The sequence below is a fragment of the Salvelinus sp. IW2-2015 genome, linkage group LG6.1, assembly GCF_002910315.2.
Source record: "Salvelinus sp. IW2-2015 linkage group LG6.1, ASM291031v2, whole genome shotgun sequence".
NCBI lineage: Eukaryota > Metazoa > Chordata > Actinopteri > Salmoniformes > Salmonidae > Salvelinus > Salvelinus sp. IW2-2015.
Window position 1 is genome coordinate 6,827,075 of NC_036845.1, and position 22,284 is coordinate 6,849,358.

Here is a 22,284-nt window from a genome sequence, read left to right on the forward strand (position 1 = left end):
TTATTTTTCAATACAGAAGGGGCAGTGAGGCACATAAAGCTCTTGAATATTTTTGCAAATCGTGTTCAACAGCATAATGATTAACCATGGCACTAAATTTGCCTCACAAAATGAAAAGCAAACTTCATGCAAGGCGTAATTTAATTGTTTCCCTTCACATTTTCTGCCTCTCCATTGTTGGAAGCTTAACATTTTTAGAGTCTGCTTAACAGCTGCCTGCCTTTTGATGCTTGAGCTGCAACAATGTGATTGACAAATGTTTTGAAGTACTGTTGTCGCAGTGCGTTTTCACCTCCATACAGTCCCAATTTTTTCCGCTTAGTTCTARTGATTACAGATCATCTACAGATAATTGAAAGATCATTATGTATGGAGGACTGATCATTTGAAATCTCTATTTCAATATCTGAGATTGTGTGTTTCCAAGGGTATGAGTGAAATAAGGAATAACTTTTTAAAATCCAGTTCAGATTTTTTATTATTATATKTCAAATAAATGCAATATAATTTCAATATAACCAACACAATATAGAGATATTTGTTTACTCTAGTCTAGGTATTACGTTTACTCAYGTTAAGATAATTTGACATAAARAGGATAATCATGTAATTCAAATGTGGAATAATTTTAAACATTTGTTGGTTTGTTTATGGTAGTTTATGATTCTAGGATTATGAAAGAATGAGACAAATTTATATTAGTCCTTTCAATGTCTTTTCAATCTGAAGAGAACACTGCCATCTGGGCAACAATTAGTGGAAATGCAATCTACCAGTCTGGGTCTATGAATGTCTGTGTTTCCTTAACACTTCTGAAACCTTATGGGGCAAAGAACATACAACAAAAGATTAATCAGATTGAGCATGCACTTTCCCTGTAATGTGCATTCTTTCAAAACACTTTTTGTAGACATCTGTAAGCATAAAACATATGCTAAAGAAGTATAAACGATAATGCAGTACCAGGAAGAAAAGTACCAGGAAGAAAAGTACCAGGAAGAAAAGTACCAGGAAGAAAATTACCAGGAAGAAAAGTACCAGGAAGAAGCAGGAACTCCTTTTATTAGAGCACACAGAGGTAATGAAGGGGATCAATAGGATTAGGAAATAGTTTAAAGCATTTTCTGTTTTGCCAGAACATTTTAAATTGAAATGGGAAAATTGTAACTGTTATACCAGGAAATAATAAGTAAGTATTACAAAGATTGGAAAAATTAGGACATTCTGAGCTAAAACCAAAAACAATCAAATCACTTTGAAGAACAATGGCCATTTTGGCACTTTTTAATTCATATCACCCTATGTTCGGTTTAGTGTTCCCAGGATATATATTTTTTTTACAGTTACACCTGACCTGTGTAGTACAGGGAACAACAACAAGGCTCAACAGCAGCTTTCTAAATCCACCCTGAATCGTAACTTTCTTCATGCCACATCGAGAGTTTCTGTTAGTWACAAGATGCCACTGCTGCCTCATTGGTTTGTCTCSTACTGATTAGGGCTCTCATCTTATGTAAATCCCCTTAAGTCACATGTTATTGTGTATTGCAGTACTGTGAAGGTTAGGTGTTTCCTAAYCCCTGTGCACTGTCTTATCTCCCTACCACATGCATCTTTGTCTCTCCAATGTCTCTGTTTTTTWATTCTATTTTTAATATGCTAATGGYTGAAAAAAGTTGTGGGAACTGAACTGATGTGATGTTCTTGTTGACAACCAATCCACTGCACTGAAATGCTAATCTCTTCCAGTGGCTAACAACAWAAACAGTTCAGGAGACAAAGAGATGTGATGTGTTGAGTGCTCCAGGAATATCACAATGTTATCTGAAAGTCTGTGGTTTTAGTTTACCTACTGAATGCATCCTCAGAAATACACTTTGGTCAGCTTCTAGTGGGCAGAGAATAGGGCATAGAGAAAACGTAACATTTTTAAAGCAAGTTTTCTGTCATTCMTAACATTTTGCCACGGGGTAGAGAGACATTTTTGCKGTTTTAAAGCTAATTTCCTGAAATTCTACACCTTTTGCCATGACCTATGTTAATATGATATCCGAGTGAGAGTAACTAACAATATCAATGTTGTCCCTCTGGAGGTCAGGGTCCCTTTGTGCTTGGTCGGTAATTCAGCCATGATTACTACAAGTTTAGATAGCTGCTGGGTAGACTKATTTAACAATCRAAAAAATGTTAGCCGACGTGTTAATTGAGTGACAGTCAATGACTGACGTAAGAGGAAAACTGCTGATGCACAACCAAATTTCCACCTTGTGTATTCTACTATTCTAACTCTCAACAGTAAGTTGAGACCCTGGSTGAGTTCCTAGCAGCCGGCCGGGGGCCCTAGGCAACCGCCTATGTCGCTTAAGCCCAGGGCTGGCTCTGGCTGTAACCTCAGACTAACCTCATGTTCTGGGAATGTTGGAAAGCAAGAAGTCAGCAATCCATTAATCATTTGCCTATTTGTGGGAACGGCCGACCGCCCAAAATAAAATTAGTGGTCTCTGGAGCTTCATGGAAACAAACACACTTTAGGCCTACTGCAAGTTCATTTCTTTGTCACTTTCTACCAGACAATTTTAACTTGCTCATGCTTGCTATCTGTGATCTGGATAAATTGAGTGAAAAAATGTTTTTTCTGGAAGTAATGTCCTTGGGCCCTGCAAGTCTGGTAAAGTTTGCTAAATATTGTGAAATCTAGGCTACTTCCTGGGAATGTCTTTTTTTGTCTTTCTCTTTTAGTGAGAGGTGTGTCTACTTGTGAAATATTTGTTTGTTGTGTAACCCATACCTAACTGACATTATAGACCTATGCCCAGCGCTTCTAAAAGAGAAAGAAACAATGTTAAACCAAAGCAGGATCCTTATAAAAGGAGGGAAAATTGTGAACGAGGATTGCTCCATTATCAGCGATGTCTACGTTGAAGACGGAAGAATTAAAGAAGTCGGATTAAACCTCCAAATCCCGGCTGGAGTTACCGTTATAGATGCCACCGATAAACTGGTGATACCGGGTGGTATCGATACCCATACCCACATGGAGTTGGAATTTATGGGCACCAAAGCAGTAGATGATTTCCATATTGGAACTAAGGTGAGAATAATTTTGTGTTGCACTGTGTGTAGGCTATCTCTGGGTTAATTGAGTTTGCTTGATTTCACTGCATCAGGAAAATTCACAAGTAAAATCTGACAAAAATAATTACAGTGCCTTCAGAAAGTATCCATACCCCTTGACTTATTCAARATTTTGTTGCCTGAATTCTACATTTATTAAATAGATTTATTTCTCTTCCATCCCATCTACACATAAACAACTCATAATGACAAAGTGAAAAGATGTTCACAAATAAATGTATATAAGTATTCACACCCCTGAGTCAATACTTTGTAGAATAACCTTTGGCAGTGCTTACAGATGTGAGTCTATCTGGGTAAGTCTCGAAGAGCTTTCCACACCTGGATTGTGCAACATTTGCACATTAGTCTTTTCAAAATTCTTCAAGCTCTGTCAAATTTGTTGTTAATCATTGCTAGACAACCATTTTTAGGTATTGCTATAGATGTTTAAGTAAATTTAAGTCAAAACTGCAACTCAGGAATCTTCACTGACTTCTTGGTAAGCAACTCCAGTTGTGATTTGGCCTTGTGCTTTAGGTTATTGTCATGCTGAAAGGTGAATTCATCTCCCAGTGTCTGGTGGAAATCAGACTGAACCAGGTTTTCCTCTAGGATCTTGCCTGTGCTTAGCTCCATTCAGTTTGTTCTTTATCCTGAAAAACTCCCCAGTTCTTAATGATTACAAGCATACTCATAACATGATGCAGCCACCACTATGCTTGAAAATATGGAGAGTGGTACTCAGTAATGTGTTGTTTTGGATTTGCTCCAAACATAACACTTTGTATTGAGGGAAAAAAGTTAATTGCTTTGCCACAAGTTTAGCAGTATTACTTTAGTGCCTTGTTTCAAACAGGATGCATGTTTTGGAATATTTTTTAMAAGCTTYCTTCTTTTCACTCTGTCAATTAGGTTAGTATTGTGGAGTAACTACAATGTTGTTGATCCATCCTCAGTTTTCTTCTATCTCAGCCTTTAAACTCTGTAACTGTTCATGGTGAAATCCCTGAACAGTTTCCTTCCTCTCTGGCGACTGAGTTAGGAAGCACGCTTGTATCTTTGTAGTGACTGGGTGTATTGATACACCATCCAAAGTGTAATTAATAACTTTACCATGCTCAAAATGATATACAATGTCTGCATTTTTTTTTACACATCTACCAATAGGTGCCCTTCTTTGCAAGGCATTGGAAAACCTCCCTAATCTTTGTGGTTGAATCTGTGTTTGAAGTTCAGTGTTCGACTGAGGGATCTTACAGATAATTAATTGTGTGGGGTACAGAGATGAGGTAGTCATAAAAAAAATCATGTAAAACACTATTATTGCTCACAGAGTGAATCCATGCAACTTATTATGTGACTTGTTAACCACGTTTGTACTCCTGAACTTATTTAGGCTTGTCATAACAAAGGGGTTGAATACTTATTGACTCTATCAGGTTTCAGGTATGACCCAGATGCAGACAGTGTCGAAGAAACAAAATTGTACTTCTAGCACGGTGGACGCAAACGACAGGTAAAAGGCAGGCAGAGGTCAGTAATCCAGAGAGGGCGCAAAAGGTCCAGGCAAATGTTTAAGCACATTTTTACTCCTGAACTTATTTAGGCTTGGCATAYCAAGACATTTCAGCTATTAATTTTTTATTAATATGTAAACATTTCAAAAAACATAATTCCACTTTTACATTATGGGGTATTGTGTGTAGGCCAGTGACAAAAAAATCTAAATGTAATCCATTTTAAATTCAGGCTGTAACACAACAAATGTGGGTGTGAAAACTTTCTGAAGGCACTGTATGTCTTTTCTGTATTACGGGTGGGCTACATAAAACCCCATTTAATGAAGTTTAAAACATACTGTACCTTTACATAATTAAAAACATGTAGGATATTAAACAAAAAAAACATTATAAGGTGCAGTAGATGCTGCAGATACTGTATATACAGTTGTACCTGTGGATGTATATCAAGGCATACCTTCAAACTCAGTTCCTCTTTGCTTGACATCATGGGAAAATCAAAAGAAATCAGCCAAGACCTCAGAAACGCCTGAAGGTACCACTTTCATRTGTACAAACAATAGTACGCAAGTATAAACACCATGGGACGACGCAGCCGCCATACCGCTCAGGAAGGAGACGCATTCTGTCTCCTAYAGATGAATGTACTTTAGTGCGAAAAGTGCAAATCAAATCCCAGAACAACAGCAAAGGACCTTGTGAAGATGCTGGAGGAAACAGGTACAAAGTATCTATATCCACACTAAAACGAGTCCTATATTGACATAACCTGAAAGGCCGCTCAGCGAGGAAGAAGCCACTGCTCCAAAACCGCCATAAAAAAGCCAGACTACGGTTTGCAACTGCACATGGGGACAAAGATTGTACATTTTGGAAAAATGTGCTCTGGTCTGATGAAATAAAAATAGAACTGTTTGGCCATAATGACCATCGTTATGTTGGAGAAAAAAGGGCTTGCAAGCCGAAGAACACCATCCCAACCGTGAAGCACAGGGGTGGCAGCATCATGTTGTGGGGGTGCTTTGCTGCGCAGGAGGACTGGTGCACTTCAGAAAATAGATGGCATCATGAGGAGGAAAATGATGTGGATATATTGAAGCAACATCTCAAGACATCAGTCAGGAAGTTAAAGCTTGGTCGCAAATGGGTCTTCCAACTGGACAATGACACCAAGCATAGTTCCAAAGTTGTAGCAAAATGGCTTAAGGACAACAAAGTCAAGGTATTGGAGTGGCCATCACAAAGCCCTGACCTCAATCCTATAGAAAATGTGTGGGCAGAACTGAAAAAGCATGTGCGAGCAAGGAGGCCTACAAACCTGACTCAGTTACACCAGCTCTGTCAGGAGGAATGGGCCAAAATTCACCAAACTTATTTGGGAAGCTTGTAGAAGGCTACCCGAAATGTTTGACCCAAATTAACCTGTCTGGGAACGGGGTTCCGCTAGCGGGGCGCCAAATTCAATCAACAGAAATCTCATAAATCACATTTCTCAAACATACAAGTATTAGGCACCATTTAAAGAGAAAATTATCGTTAATCCAGCCACAGTGTCTGATTTCAAAAAAGCTTTACAGCGAAAGCTCCACAAACGATTATGTTAGGTCCCCACCAAGCACAGAAAAACAGCAAATTTCCAGCCAAAGAGAGTTGTCACAAAAAGCAGAAATATAGATAAAATTAATCACTAACCTTTAAATCTTCATCAGATGACACTCATAGGACTTCATGTTACACAATACATGTATGTTTTCTTCGATAAAGTTAATAATTAATCCAAAAATCTCATTTTACATTGGCGTATTATGTTCAGTAGTTCCAAAACATGCAGTGATTTTGCAGAGAGCCACATAAATTCACAGAAATAACTCATAATAAACATTGATAATAGATACAACTATTATACATGAACTTTAGATAAACTTCTCCTTAATGCAACCGCTGTGTCAGATTTAAAAAAAACTTTACGGAAAAAGCATCATCTGAGTACGGCGCTCAGAGCCCAAAAGAGCCAAAGAAATATCTGCCATATTGTGCAGTCAACATTAGTCAGAAATAGCATTATAAATATTCACTTACCTTTGATGATCTTAATCAGAATGCACTCCCAGGAACCCAGTTCCACAATAAATGTTTGATTTGTTCGATAAAGTTCATAAAGCTCCTTTTGTTAGGGCGTTTAGTAAACAAATCGAAACTCACAAGGCGCGGGCAAGTCCAGCGGAATGTCGGATGAAAATTCCGAAAAGTATACTACTGGTCGTAGAAACATATCAAACAATGTATAGAATCAACTTTAGGATGTTTTTTATCATAAATGTTCAATAATGTCCCAACCGGAAAATTCATTTGTCTGTAGAAAAGCAATGGAACGAGAGGTAACTTTCTCATGATCGCGCATCACGAGCCCGTGGCTGCTGGCAGACCTCTGACTCATCCCCTCTCATTCAGCCCCCCTTCACAGTAGAAGCCTGACACAACGTTCTGAAGACTGTTGACATCTAGTGGAAGCCGTAGGAATGCAAGATGACCCATAATCCCACTGTATCTTCAATAGGGGCTGAGTTGAAAACTACAAACCTCAGATCATTTCCCATCTTCTCTGGTTGGATTTTTTGTCAGGTTTTTGCCTGTCATATGAGTTCTGTTATACTCACAGACATCATTCAAACAGTTTTAGAAACGTCAGAGTGTTTCCTATCCAATACTACTAAAATATGCATATATTAGCTCTGGGACTGAGTAGGAGGCAGTTTACTCTGGCACGCTTCATCCAAACGTGAAAATGCTGCCCCCTATCCATAAGAAGTTTTAAACAATTTAAAGGCAATGCTACCAAATACTAATTGAGTGTATGTAAACTTCTGACCCACTGGGAATGCGATGAAAGAAATAAAAGCTGAAATAAATAATTCTCTCTACTATTATTCTGACATTTCACATTCTTAAAATCAAGTGGTGATCCTAACTGACCTAAAACAGGGAATTTCTACTTGGATTAAATGTCAGGAATTGTGAAAAACTGAGTTTAAATGTATTTGGCTAAGGTGTATGTAAACTTCCGARTTGTATCTTTATCCATGGAACCTAAACCCTGTTCTGTGTATCTTTATCCATGTAACCACTATCATGATCCTGGACTACACTCTAAACATTACCCCCTCATATCCACCCCTCTCTAAACCCTAACCTATCTACAGTATACCCTAACCCTGCTCTCTGTACACAGGCTGCCCTGGCAGGATGGACCACCCTACTGGATATACCCCATATCATCCTCCTAAACACTAACCCACTCTCAAAACCCTAACCCTGCTCTCTGTATCCAGGCTGCCCTGGCAGGATGGACCACCCTACTGGATATACCCCATACCATCCTCCTAAACACTAACCCACTCTCAAAACCCTAACCCTGCTCTCTGTATCCAGGCTGCCCTGGTAGGAGGGACCACCCTACTGGATATACCCCATACCACCCCCCTAAACCCCAACCCCCTCTCTAAACCCTAACCTGCTCTCTGTACCCAGGCTGCCCTGGCAGGAGGGACCACCATGATCCTAGACTTTGTGATCCCCCAGAGAGGCACGTCCCTGCTGGAGGCCTATGATAGGTGGAGGGACACGGCTGACGCCAAGGTCTGCTGCGACTACTCCCTCCATGTGGCAGTCACATGGTGGAGCGACAAGGTAGTGCCCCCTGTTATATCTATAATCTATTTTCTATKCTGAAAAAAAGTGCACGTCAGACTCATGTTCATGTGTGACGAGGTAGCCTTCCCTGCACCCTGTATTGCTTTACCAAGCGGGGTTCAGATCCCACGGGTTACATTTGTACAGATATTTACAAAAATTATGAAACATTCCTGTCCCAGACTGAAATGTTTCAWTTATTTGTCTTGATCTGTGAATGATTTGTGAGATTGGGCAGGGTTTAGAACTTTGTTTGTTCTGGCCTGCTGCCATCAAATCTACAGGGATTTTATAAAATAGCAGACTTGTTTTAAAAATGAGGGACACTGTTACTGTAGATTCAATCCAATCAGCGTTATAGCACAGTTGACATTTAAAGGTAATTTCCGTTTGAGACAAAAAATGTGTTTATGGTGAATGRTGCCTCCGCCAACGTGGGAATATTGCCTTTAAAAGGTGCATATCCGAACAAATCCCAGCCTTAATCTCTGCAATATCTACTTTAATTAAAAACTGGGTGGTTTGAGCCCTGAATGCTGATTGGCTGACAGCCGTGGTATATCAGACCATATACCACGGGTATTACAAAACATTTATTTTTACTGCTCTAATTACGTTGTTATACAGTTCATAATAGCAATAAGGCACCTCGGGGGTTTGTGATATATGGCCAATATACCACGGCTAAGGGCTGTATCCAGGCACTTCGCGTTGCATCGTGCGTAAGAACAGCCCTTAGCCGTGGTATATTGGCTATATACCACACCTCCTCGGGCCTTATGACTTAAATAACATCCCAACAGGAAATAGCATGTGGTAATAGACTCCATGGAGACCTGGGATGGACAGAATGTCAATACATGGTTTTTACAGAAATGTTAACAGTCTTATCTCTCAGCATTTAAAAGAAAAGCACGTTAAACTAATTAGCTTTTTGCTAAACCCATTCTAGGTCAAAAAGGAAATGGAGACTTTGGCCAAAGAGAAAGGTGTCAACTCCTTCAAGATGTTCATGGCATACAAGGATGTGTTCATGCTTCAAGACCATGAGCTGTATGCTGCGTTTTCCCAATGCAAAGAGATTGGAGCTATNGCCTTATGACTTAAATAACATCCCAACAGGAAATAGCATGTGGTAATAGACTCCATGGAGACCTGGGATGGACAGAATGTCAATACATGGTTTTTACAGAAATGTTAACAGTCTTATCTCTCAGCATTTAAAAGAAAAGCACGTTAAACTAATTAGCTTTTTGCTAAACCCATTCTAGGTCAAAAAGGAAATGGAGACTTTGACCAAAGAGAAAGGTGTCAACTCCTTCAAGATGTTCATGGCATACAAGGATGTGTTCATGCTTCAAGACCATGAGCTGTATGCTGCGTTTTCCCAATGCAAAGAGATTGGAGCTATAGCCCAGGTGCACGCAGAGAATGGAGACCTTATTGCAGAGGTATTCTTAAACATTTCTGACCACAACACAGTCAATATGGCTCAAACCTGGGGTTTGTTCAGTTTACTTCAACGTTTGCGACGTTGTGTMACGGTTTGTACTGAATGACACATTGCCTCCAAACGGTACACACCATTRATCAACAGCATTTGAGGTAAGTTTGCTCCCGTTTATTAGGTGAGGTGAGGTGTGCCCTGATCAATTTAAGTGTGACCATTTGAAATCGTAAAAATCGTGCAGAAAACCATACGGTAATTGCCATCTGGGTCACCATAATCACAATATTCTTCTACTGGTCGTTAAGGACATTACCGCTTCTGGTGAATTTAARATTGCACACTGTTCTGTCGCACCCGAGAAAAGACTATGYGTGTGTTAAAAAGGAACCACGGAACCTTGTGGGTAACAATGTACCCATACAATATCCCATGAACCAGGACAGAACAAAGGTTAKRTTAWCAACTGCTGGTGAGAAAATAAAWATMAGCTATTTTGACACACTAAGCAAATACATTATTTTCAAAGGGTCAGTCACGAGATCCTATTGACTGTCCGCTTAGTGTGTAAGTATTCCAGAAGTCATTGGTTTAGGTTAATATTTGATGTAGCCTAATAGAAGACTAGACTAAAGATACAAGCCATGCAAAAACCGAACCCCTCCCAAGCCATGTAAAAACTAACCCTATCCAAAGCCATGTAAAAAACTAACCTATCCAATGCCATGTAAAACTAACCCCTATCCAAGCCATGTAGAGACTAAGCACCTAACCTGTATCAACATAACAACACCTATGCCAACGCCATGTAAAACTAAACCACTATCCAAAGCCATGTAAAACTAACCCTATGCAAGCGATGTAAAACAACCTATGCAAGCCATGTAAAACTAACCACACAAGCCATTGGAAAAACTAACCCTATTCAAAGCATGTTAAAACTAACCCTATATCAAGCCATGTAAAACTAACCCTATGCAAGCCATGTAAAACTAAACCAGTATCCAAGCCATGTAAAACTAACCCTATGCAAGCCATGATAAAACTAACCCTATCCAACATCATGTAAAACTAACCATATCCAAGCCATGCTTAAAACTAAACCTATGCCAAGCCATGTAAAACTAACCCTATCCAAGCCATGTAAAACTAACCTATCCAAGCCATGATAAACTAACCCATCGCAAAGCCATGTAAAACTAACCCTATCCAAAACCATGTAAAACTAAAACCCTAGCATGCCATGTAAAACAACCTCTATGCAAGCCATGTAAAAACTAACCTATCCACAGCCATGTAAAACTAACCCTATGCAAGCCATGAAACCTAACAAACCTGTAAAACTAACCCTATCCAAGCCATGTAAAACTAACCTATGCAAGCCATGTAAAAACTAACCCTTAATGCATCAAGCCATGTCGAAAAACTAACCCTATGCAAGCCATGTGAAAAAACATTAACCCCATCAACATGTAACACTAACCCTATGCCAGACCCGATATAAAAAAACTAAAACCTAATGCATGCCATGTGAAAACTAACCCTATCCAAAGTCATGTAAAAAACTAACCCATGGCAGCCATGAAAAGGCCATGTAAAAAACTAAAACCCTATCCAAGCCATGTTAAACTTTACCCCCTTATCCCCAACATGTTAAAAAAACTAAAAACCCCTATCCAAGTCATGTAAAACTAACCCTATGCAAGCCATTGTAAAACTAAACTATCCAAGCCATGTAAAACTCACCATCCAAGCCATGTAAAAAAAACTAAAACAACCCTATCCAAAGCCATGTAAAACTAACCCCTATGCAAAGCCATGTAAAAAAAGCTAGAGAAACCCCAGCCATGCCATGTAAAACTAACCCTATGCATGCCAGTTAACAAAACTAACCCTATCCAAGTCCATGTAAACTAACCCTATGCATGCCATGTAAAACTAACCCTATGCATGCGCATGTAAAACTAACCCTATCCAAGCCATGTAAAACTAACCCTATCCAAGCCATGTAAAACTAACCCTATCCAAGCCAATAAAACGAACCTATCCAAGCCATGTAAAACTAACCCTATGCAAGCCATGCAAAAAACAACCTATGCAAGCCATGTAAAACTAACCCTATCCAAACCATAATAAAACTAACCCTATCCAAACTCATGTGAAAACTAACCCTATCAATCCATGTAAAACTAACCCTATCCAAGCCATGTAAAACTAACCCAATGCAAAGCCCTGCAAAAACTAACCCTATCCAAGCCATGTAAAACTAACCCTATCCAAGCCATGTAAAACTAACCCTAATCCAAAGCCATTAAAACTAACCCTATCAAGCCATGCAAAACTAACCCTATGCCAAGCCATGTAAACAACCATATCCAAGCCATTGAAACTACCCTATGCAAGCCATGTAAAACTAACCTAAATCCAAGCCATGTAAAACTAACCCTATCACATGTAAAACTAACCCTATCCAACCATGTAAAACTAACCCTATGCAACCATGTAAAACAACGCCTATCCAAGCCATGTAAACTAACCCTATCACAAAGCCATGTAAAAACTACCCTATCCAAACATGTAAAACTAACCCTATCACAAGCCATGTAAAACTAAACCATCCAAGCCATTGTAAAACTAACCTATCCAAGCCATGTAAACTAACCTATGCAGCCATATAAAACAACCCTATCCAAACCATGTAAAACTAACCCTATGCAAGCCATGTAAAACTAACCCCTATCCAAGCCATGTAAAACTAACCCTATACCAAGCCATGTCAAACTAACCCTATCCAAACCATGTAAAACTAACCCTATCCAAGCATGTAAACGTAACTATCAAGCCATGTAAACTAACCCTATCCAAGCCATGTAAAAACTAACCCTATCAAATCATGTAAAACTAACCCTATCCAAGCCATGTAAAACTAACCCTATGCAAGCCATGTAAAACTAACCCTATGCAAGCCATGTAAAACTAACCCTATCCAAATCATGTAAAACTAACCCTATCCAAGCCATAGAAAACTAACCCTATCCAAACCATGTAAAACTAACCCTATCCAAGCCATGTAAAACTACCCATCCAAGCCAGTAAACAACCCTATCCAACATGTAAAACTAACCCTATCCAAGCCATGTAAAACTAACCCTATCCAAATCATGTAAAAACTAACCCTATCCAAGCCATGTAAAACTAACCCTTATCAAGCCATGTAAAACTAACCCTATCCAAGCCATGTAAAACTAACCCTATCCAATCATGTAAACGATAACCCTATCCAAGCCATGTAAAACTAACCCTATCCAACCATGTAAAACTAACCCTATCCAAGCCATGTAAAACTAAACCCTATGCAAGCCATGTAAAACTAACCCTATCCAAGCCATGTAAAACTAACCCTATCCAAGCCATGTAAAACTAACCCTATCCAAGCCATGTAAAACTAACTCTATCCAAGCCATGTAAAAACTAACCCGATGCAAGCCATGTAAAACTAACCCTATCCAACCATGTAAAACTAACCCTATCCAAGCCATGTAAAACTAACCCTATCCAATCCATGTAAAACTAACCCTATCCAAGCCATGTAAAACTAACCTATCCAAGCCATGTAAAACTAACCCTATCCAAAGCCATGTAAAACTAACCCTATCCAACCATGTAAAAAGCTAACCCTATCCAAGCCATGTTAAAACTAACCCTTCAAATCAGTAAAACTAACCCATCAACCATGTAAAACTAACCCTATGCCAAGCCATGTAAAACTAACCTATCCAAGCCATGTAAAACTAACCCCTATCCAAGCATGTAAAACTAACCCTATCCAAGCCATGTAAAACTAACCCTATCCAAGCCATGTAAAACTAACCTATCAAGCCATGTAAAACTAACCCTATCCAAGCCATGTAAAACTAACCCTATCCAAGCCATGTAAAACTAACCCTATCCAAGCCATGTAAAACTAACCCTATCCAAATCATGTAAAACTAACCCTATCCAAGCCATGTAAAACTAACTCTATCCAAGCCATGTAAAACTAACCCTATCCAAGCCATGTAAAAACTAACCCATCCAAAACATGTAAAACTAACCCTATCCAAGCCATGTAAACAACCCTATCCAAATCATGTAAAATAACCCTTCAATCCGAAAACTAAACCCTATGCAAGCCATGTAAAACTAACCTATCCAAATCATGTAAAACTAAACCCTATCCAAGTCATGTAAAACTAACCCTATGCAAAGCCATGCTAAAAACTACCCTATCCAAGCCATGTAAAATAACAACCTATCCAAACATGTAAAACGAACCCTATCCAAGCCATGTAAAACTAACCCAATGCAAGCCTGAAAACTTACCCATTCCAAGCCATGTAAAAACTAACCCTATCCAAGCCATGTAAAACTAACCCTATCCAAGCCATATAAAACTAACCTATCAAGCCATGTAAACTAACCTATGCAAGCCATGTTAAAACTAACCCATATCACAAGCCATGTAAAACTAACCCTATCAAAGCCATGTAAAACTAACCTAATCCAAGCCATGTAAAAACTAACCCTACCAAATCATGTAAAAAACTAATCCCTATCCAAGCCATGTAAAACTAACCCTATGCAAGCCATGTAAAAACTAACCCTATATCCAAGCCATGTAAAAACTAAACCCTATACAAGCCATGTAAAACTAACCCTATTCCAAATCATGTAAAACTAACCTATCCAAGCCATGTAAAACTAACCCTATCCAAGCCATGAAAACTAACCCTATCCAAGCCATGTAAAACTAACCCTATGACATGCCATTAAACAACCCTATAATCCAAACCATGTAAAACTAACCCTATGCAAGCCATGTAAAAACTAAACCCTATCCAAGCCATGTAAAAACTAACCCTATCCAAGCCATGTAAAACTAACCCTATCCAACCATGAAAACCAACCCTATCCAATTCATGTAAAACTAACCCTATGCAAGCCATGTAAAGACTAACCCTATCCAAGCCATGTAAAACAACCCTATCCAAGCACATGTAAAACTAACCCTATCCAAGCCATGTAAAAACTAACCCTATGCAAGCATGTAAAACTAACCTTATGCAAGCCATGTAAAAACAACCCATCAATCAGTAAAACTAACCCTATCCAAGCCATAAAACTAACCCTATCAACATGTAAAACTAAACCCTATCCAAGCCATGTAAAACTAACCCTATGCAAGCCATGTAAAACTAACCCTATCCAAATCATGTAAAAACTAACCCTATTCCAAGCCATGTAAAAACAACCCTATCCAATCATGTAAAACTAACCCTATCCAAGCCATGTAAAACTAACCCTATGCAAGCATGTAAACTAACCCTATGCAAGCCATGTAAAACTAACCCTATCCAAATCATGTAAACGAACCCTTATCCAAGCCATATAAAACTAACCCTACCAAACATGTAAAACTAACCCTATCCAAAGCATGTAAAACTAAAGCCCTATGCAAAGCCATGTAAAACTAACCCTATCCAAACCATGTAAAACTAACCCTATCCAAGCCATGCTAAAAACTAACCCCATCCAAGCCATGTAAAACTAACTCTATCCAAGCCAGTAAAATAACCCTATCCAAGCCATGTAAACTAACCTACCAAACCATGTAAAACTAACCCTATGCCAAGCCATGTAAAACTAACCCTATCAAATCATGTAAAACTAACCTATCCAAAGCCATGGTAAAACTAACTCTATCCAACCATGTAAAAAACTAACCCTATCCAAGCCATGTAAAACAAACCCTATCCAAATCCATGTAAAACTAACCCTATCCAATGCCATGTAAAACTACCCTATTCCAAATCATGTAGAACTAACCCTACCAAGCCATGTGAAACTAACCCTATTGCAAGCCATGTAAAACTAACCCCATCCAAATCATGTAAAACTAACCCTATCCAAGCCATTTAAAAACTAACCCTATCCAAATCATGAAAACAAACCCTATCCCAAATCATGTAAAAACTAACCCTATCCAAGCCATGTAAAACTAAACCCTATCCAAGACCATTGTAAAAACTAACCCTATCCAAACCATATAAAACTAACCCTATCCAAAACCATGTAAAACTAACCCTATCCAAACCGTTAAACTAACCCTTATCCAAAATCTAAAACACCCTATCCAGAACCATGTAAAACTAACCCTATCCAAGCCTAGTCTAGATGATGAAGTTCTACTCTTGGTGATGTAAGATTTGACAGTTGGTTATAAAATACTTTGTCCCATGTGTGTGTGAAATACCTAATGTGGGCAAAGGTACTGGGAAGAAATGTTTCCTCTGAGATTAGTAAAGTACCTGTATTTTCATCTATCTATGCATCACAGTATGTGCTTGAACTAGTTGAGAAAAAATGTGATGTGGATAGCTATTGATGTCTAGTTGTGTTGTCTTTGAGACTCTTTGCCTATGTTGGTAAATAAGGAACATTGATTCTATTGCAGCACCAACATAACTATGGAATGTCAAATCAAATAATGTCTGACAGTAACATATCACACGTGAYGATGTTTTACTATACATGCTAGTATTACAAAACCCACAGCAAACAGACACACAGTCTTCTTTATCTATCATGTTCTCTCCATTCATCTCATGTACCTTATCATGTGTCACCAAGGTGCTTCCTAGAACACAGCCAACATACTCTTATCATCAGCAGTCATTTGGTCATGTCATTCATATATGAGTATAAGAGTACCATTTACGTGTCATGGCGTACATAAAGGCACATGAACAGTAGCTCGTCTCATTCCTCCATATGAGGTACGGGAACCAAACCAAACTTGTTTTGCAGTGTCATGTTTTGCAATCTCAGGACACTGGAATTACAGTGGCATTCATTCTTTCACGCATTTGAAAATTAAGTTATTTTGCTGAGAATGTTTTTATGTTTCTGKAATGTGGAAGCAAAGAGCACAATAAATTATTAACTAAGGGGGAAACTATTTGACTTCTCTTAATTTGTTTGGTCAATGTCTGAAGGGGTAAGGTTCATTACAGTAACTGTCCTCTGTTTGAGCTGAACAYGTGGGTCGGTGTTAACCTGAAATMATACTAAAAGCAGTGTTCACTCAATCCAATATTAGTTACACAAAAAGTCCAAGGATCAACATCTAGTTCCGTTTGATTCAGCTTGGAATGTTCTAGTTCTAGATTGTTAACTTTCTTTTCCAAGGTGAGGTCTGTAGAATAACCACTAGAGGGCAGCAGATGCCCAATCTGTTTTTGGTGANAATGTGGAAGCAAAGAGCACAATAAATTATTAACTAAGGGGGAAACTATTTGACTTCTCTTAATTTGTTTGGTCAATGTCTGAAGGGGTAAGGTTCATTACAGTAACTGTCCTCTGTTTGAGCTGAACAYGTGGGTCGGTGTTAACCTGAAATMATACTAAAAGCAGTGTTCACTCAATCCAATATTAGTTACACAAAAAGTCCAAGGATCAACATCTAGTTCCGTTTGATTCAGCTTGGAATGTTCTAGTTCTAGATTGTTAACTTTCTTTTCCAAGGTGAGGTCTGTAGAATAACCACTAGAGGGCAGCAGATGCCCAATCTGTTTTTGGTGACAAAATATTCATGAGATACATACATTTATTGTGAGCATGTTCAGAGTGAGTTTACAGATAACTTTTATGTAAACGATTAGCAACTAAACTTCATAGAGTAGAATTCGTAATAAACCCGTTGTCTGTTGGCAAAAAGCATGTAACATGTCAGCTTCCTCCCTCAACACTACCTTGCGTCATGGTGTAATATTCTATGCTAATCTGCTCATGCTTGTATAACCTTTTGTAACTATTTCTGTGAATATTTCACAAAAGTTTATCTATGTCACACAGGCAGTTTTTATTTTATCTGCCATTTAGGAGGCATTTTTTAAACTGACCTTCTCTCACTTGGCAGGGGGCTAAGAAGATGCTGTCCCTGGGCATCACAGGTCCGGAGGGTCATGAGTTGTGTCGTCCTGAAGAGGTGGAGGCTGAGGCCACCCAGAGAGCCATCACCATCGCCCACGCTGTCAACTGCCCGCTCTATGTTGTCCACGTCATGAGCAAGTCTGCCGCTAAGGTGGTGTCCAACGCACGCAGAAATGGTGAGGGGGCCTGACAATGCCTGCTGGGAGGAACTGTAGGTGGGAAAGAATGACAGAGACAGAGAGAGTGAGAGAGAATGAGAGAGAGAGAGACAGACAGAGACAGAGTGAGAGTGAGAGAGAATGAGAGAGAGAGAGACAGACAGAGACAGAGTGAGAGTGAGAGAGAATGAGAGAGAGAGAGACAGACAGAGACAGAGAGAGAGTGAGAGAGAGGCTCAACATGACATGGATGGTGTTCTGTGTTATGTATGCATGTTTTTGGAATGTTTTTGCCCCAACAGGCCGTGTGGTGTTTGGAGAGCCCATAGCAGCAGGACTGGGTACAGATGGCACCCACTGCTGGCACAAAGACTGGGCCCACGCTGCCAAGTTCGTCATGGGCCCACCTCTGAGGCCCGACCCCAGCACCCCNGGTGTTTGGAGAGCCCATAGCAGCAGGACTGGGTACAGATGGCACCCACTGCTGGCACAAAGACTGGGCCCACGCTGCCAAGTTCGTCATGGGCCCACCTCTGAGGCCCGACCCCAGCACCCCGGGATACCTTATGGACCTATTGGCAAAGTATGTGGAGCCTTAAACAATATCAACCTGATCTCACTGTCCCTCTTCTGCCCTTTTCACTGAGTAAAGCATATTAGGTTACACCTTCCATGCACCCTCTGTCACATAAGTGCTCCATAACACTGTCATAACAATGACATAACAGATGTTATAAGCAGTCATTACTAGTGCTATCAGCATATGAACAGTCATGACTGTTTATAACATACATCACATAATATATATCAAATTGGAGTGTATGTATCACATTGTTACCGACCAGGCAGGAATACAGGAACTGGGAAGGTGAACAACAATGGAAAACAGTGGAATCTTTGAAAAATAAAGGAAAGTGAAGTGAAACTGCATATTGTCGGTGCAATAGAAATGAATGACAGGCAGTAAAGATGGCTGCCTTACCGTTTAGTGATGTAGATGCTTCTGTTTCATTCTTCCAGTGATGACCTCAGCGTGACTGGGACAGACAACTGCACATTCTCTGTGTGTCAGAAGGCCCTGGGCAAAGACGACTTTACAAAGATCCCCAACGGAGTCAACGGAGTGGAGGACAGGATGTCTGTCATTTGGGAGAAGGGCGTTGTCAGTTAGGCCTCTCATTGTGCATATCACATCATTCTTTATTATGCACACTATAGGCCAGTTACCCGGACAGATTTAGCCTATAGCCCTACACCAAAAAGCATACTCATGGAGATTCTCCATTGAAAGTGATTTTTTTGTTGTTGTCCAGGACAAGGATACAGGTCCTACAAAAATTAGTGGTACTATATTCAGACGGTCGATTAAGTTCTATAGTAGGACTTAAAAGGTGACAAGTGACATTTCTGCTGTGAGAAGAGAAGATAACAATTTATATTATGCTATTTATTATGTGCATCAAGGAAGTTTTTATCAGTCAGAATCAATCCAAACTGTCATAGTGGATGTAGCAGCAGGCTAGCTTTCTTTCTGTCCTTCTCTTTCCATGAATTTCTTCCTCCCTTACTTCTTTCTGTCCTTCTCTTTCCATGTATTTCTTCCTCCCTTACTTCTTTCTGTCCTTCTCTTTCCATGTATTTCTCCTCCCTTACTTCTTTCTGTCCTTCTCTTTCCATGTATTTCTTCCTCCCTTACTTCTTTCTGTCCCTTTCTCTTCCTCCATTTTTGTATTTCTTCCTCCCTTACTTCTTTGTCCTTCTCTTTCCATGTATTTCTTCCTCCCTTACTTCTTTCTGTCCTTTCTCTTTCCATGTATTTCTTCCTCCCTTACTTCTTCTGTCCTTCTCTTTCCATGTATTTCTTCCTCCCTTACTTCTTTCTGTCCTTCTCTTTCCATGTATTTCTTCCTCCCTTACTTCTTTCTGTCCTTCTCTTTCCATGTATTTCTTCCTCCCTTACTTCCTGTTCTGTCCTTCTCTCAGGAAAACGCTTCAGTCGGTTGACCCGGAGCCATTGCAAAAATTAACATTGTAAAACGCTGGCAAAAAAGTTTTGATATTTGGAGTGAAACTTTGAAACGCTTACTGCACCGTTAAGCATTGACCTTTGGTCAGGTTAATTATGTCAGAAATATGGAATTTGTCATTCATATCCAGAAAATTGAAACTCAGTATTTTGTGTAATTACTTTCCGCAGCACAGCGGGAAAATGGACGAGAATCGATTTGTAGCTGTCACCAGCAGCAATGCAGCGAGAATCTTCAACTTCTACCCCAGAAGGGAAAGATCGCTAAGGGATGTGACGCTGATGTGGTCATATGGGACGCTAAGGCAACCAGGTGAGACAAGGATAAAGACCATCCAAGATGTTTCTAGTCAAACACATAGTGAATTACTGATGTATAGCTAAATTATGAACTGTTTTGATGATGCTACATTTTATATCTTTGTGTATGCATATTATCCAACTAGTAGCATTTCATCACTACTATAACCAACGTCTTACACTGCAGATGGTGCAGACAAATCGAGCTTCCCACAAAGCCTGTTTTCAGGGTGAAAAACATTTGGCTAAATAAGAAAATAGTTTCATGTTAACTAGCTATGGTACATCCTGGATATAACTAGCTATGGTACATCCTGGATATAACTAGCTATGGTACATCCTGGATATAACTAGCTATGGTACATCCTGGATATAACTAGCTATGGGACAGCCTGGATATAACTAACTATGGTACAGCCTGGATATAACTAACTATGGTACAGCCTGGATATAACTAACTATGGTACAGCCTGGACATAAACTAACTATGGTACAGCCTGGATATAACTAACTATGGTACAGCCTGGATATAACTAACTATGGTACAGCCTGGATATAACTAACTATGGTACAGCCTGGATATAACTAACTATGGTACAGCCTGGACATAAACTAACTATGGTACAGCCTGGATATAACTAACTATGGTACAGCCTGGATATAACTAACTATGGTACAGCCTGGCATATAACTAACTATGGTACAGCCTGGATATAACTAACTATGGTACAGCCTGGATATAACTAACTATGGACAGCCTGGCTATAACTAACTATGGTACAGCCTGGAATAACTAACTATGGTACAGCCTGGACATAACTAACTATGGTACAGCCTGGATATAACTAACTATGGTACAGCCTGGATAACTATACTAACTAACTATGGTACAGCCTGGATATAACTAACTATGGTACAGCCTGGATATAACTAACTATGGTACAGCCTGGATATAACTAACTATGTACAGCCTGATATAACTAACTATGTACAGCCTGATATAACTAACTATGTACAGCCTGATATAACTAACTATGGTACAGCCTGGATATAACTACTATGATTACAGCCTTGGAGATAACTAACTATGTGTACAGCCTGGATATAAACTAAACTATGGTACAGCCTGGATATAACTAACTAGTGGTACAGCCTGGATATAACTAACTATGGTACAGCCTGGATATATAAACTAGCTTAGCACTATGGTACAGCCTGGACATAAATAACTATGGTACAGCCTGGATATAACTAACAACTATGGTACACCTGATATAACTAACTGGTACAGCCTGAATAAACTAACTATGGTACAGCCTGGAATATAACTAATATGGTACAGCCTGGATTAACTAACTATGGTACAGCTGAATAACTATGTACAGCCTGGATATAACTAACTATGGTACAGCCTGGATAACTAACTATGGTACAGCCTGGAGTATTAACTAACTATGGTACACCTGGATATAATAACTATGGTACACCTGGATATAACTAACTATGTACAGCTGGAATAACTAAACTATGTACAGCTGGATATAACTAACTTGACAGCCGGAATAACTAACTAACTATGGTACAGACCTGATATAACTAACTATGGTACAGCCTGAATAAACTACTATGGTACAGCCTGATATAACTAACCTATGGTACAGCCTGGATATAACTAACTATGGTTACAGCCTGGATATAACTAACTATGGTAACAGCCTGGATATAACTACTATGGTACAGCCTGGATATAACTAACTATGACAGCCGGATATAACTAACATATGTACAGGCCTGGATTAAACTCAACTATGTACAACCTGTATAACTAAACTATGTACAGCCTGATATAACTAACATGTACAGCCTGGCTATAACTAACTATGACAGCCGATATAACTTAACTATGTACGCCTGGCTATAACTAACTATGTACAGCCTGACTATAACTAAAACTATGTAACAGCCTGCAACTAACTTGTACAGCTGTAATAACTAACTATGGTACAGCCTGCTATAACTAAACTATGGTACAGCCTGGATATAACTAACTATGTA

General features: G+C 39.3%; 1 protein-coding gene and 1 long non-coding RNA gene across 2 annotated transcripts in view; one reads left to right on the plus strand and one right to left on the minus strand.

Moving 5' to 3' along the window:
* The first annotated feature begins 2,489 nt into the window (after nucleotides 1–2,489).
* Nucleotides 2,490–22,284, plus strand: part of dpys (dihydropyrimidinase) — a 37,780-nt gene continuing 17,985 nt past the window's right edge. Inside the window, 8 exon segments of the mRNA XM_023988839.2 lie at nucleotides 2,490–3,091; nucleotides 8,166–8,324; nucleotides 9,599–9,778; nucleotides 17,732–17,921; nucleotides 18,330–18,486; nucleotides 18,924–19,065; nucleotides 20,101–20,176; nucleotides 20,179–20,242. Of these exon segments, the coding sequence (XP_023844607.1) occupies nucleotides 2,840–3,091; nucleotides 8,166–8,324; nucleotides 9,599–9,778; nucleotides 17,732–17,921; nucleotides 18,330–18,486; nucleotides 18,924–19,065; nucleotides 20,101–20,176; nucleotides 20,179–20,242 (1,220 nt within the window). The 5' untranslated portion in view covers nucleotides 2,490–2,839.
* LOC139027826 (uncharacterized) lies at nucleotides 12,750–13,146 on the minus strand. Its single transcript, XR_011479982.1, has 2 exons — nucleotides 13,075–13,146; nucleotides 12,750–12,806 (listed from the first exon to the last, which is right to left on the minus strand). It is a non-coding gene; the product is annotated as an uncharacterized lncRNA (long non-coding RNA).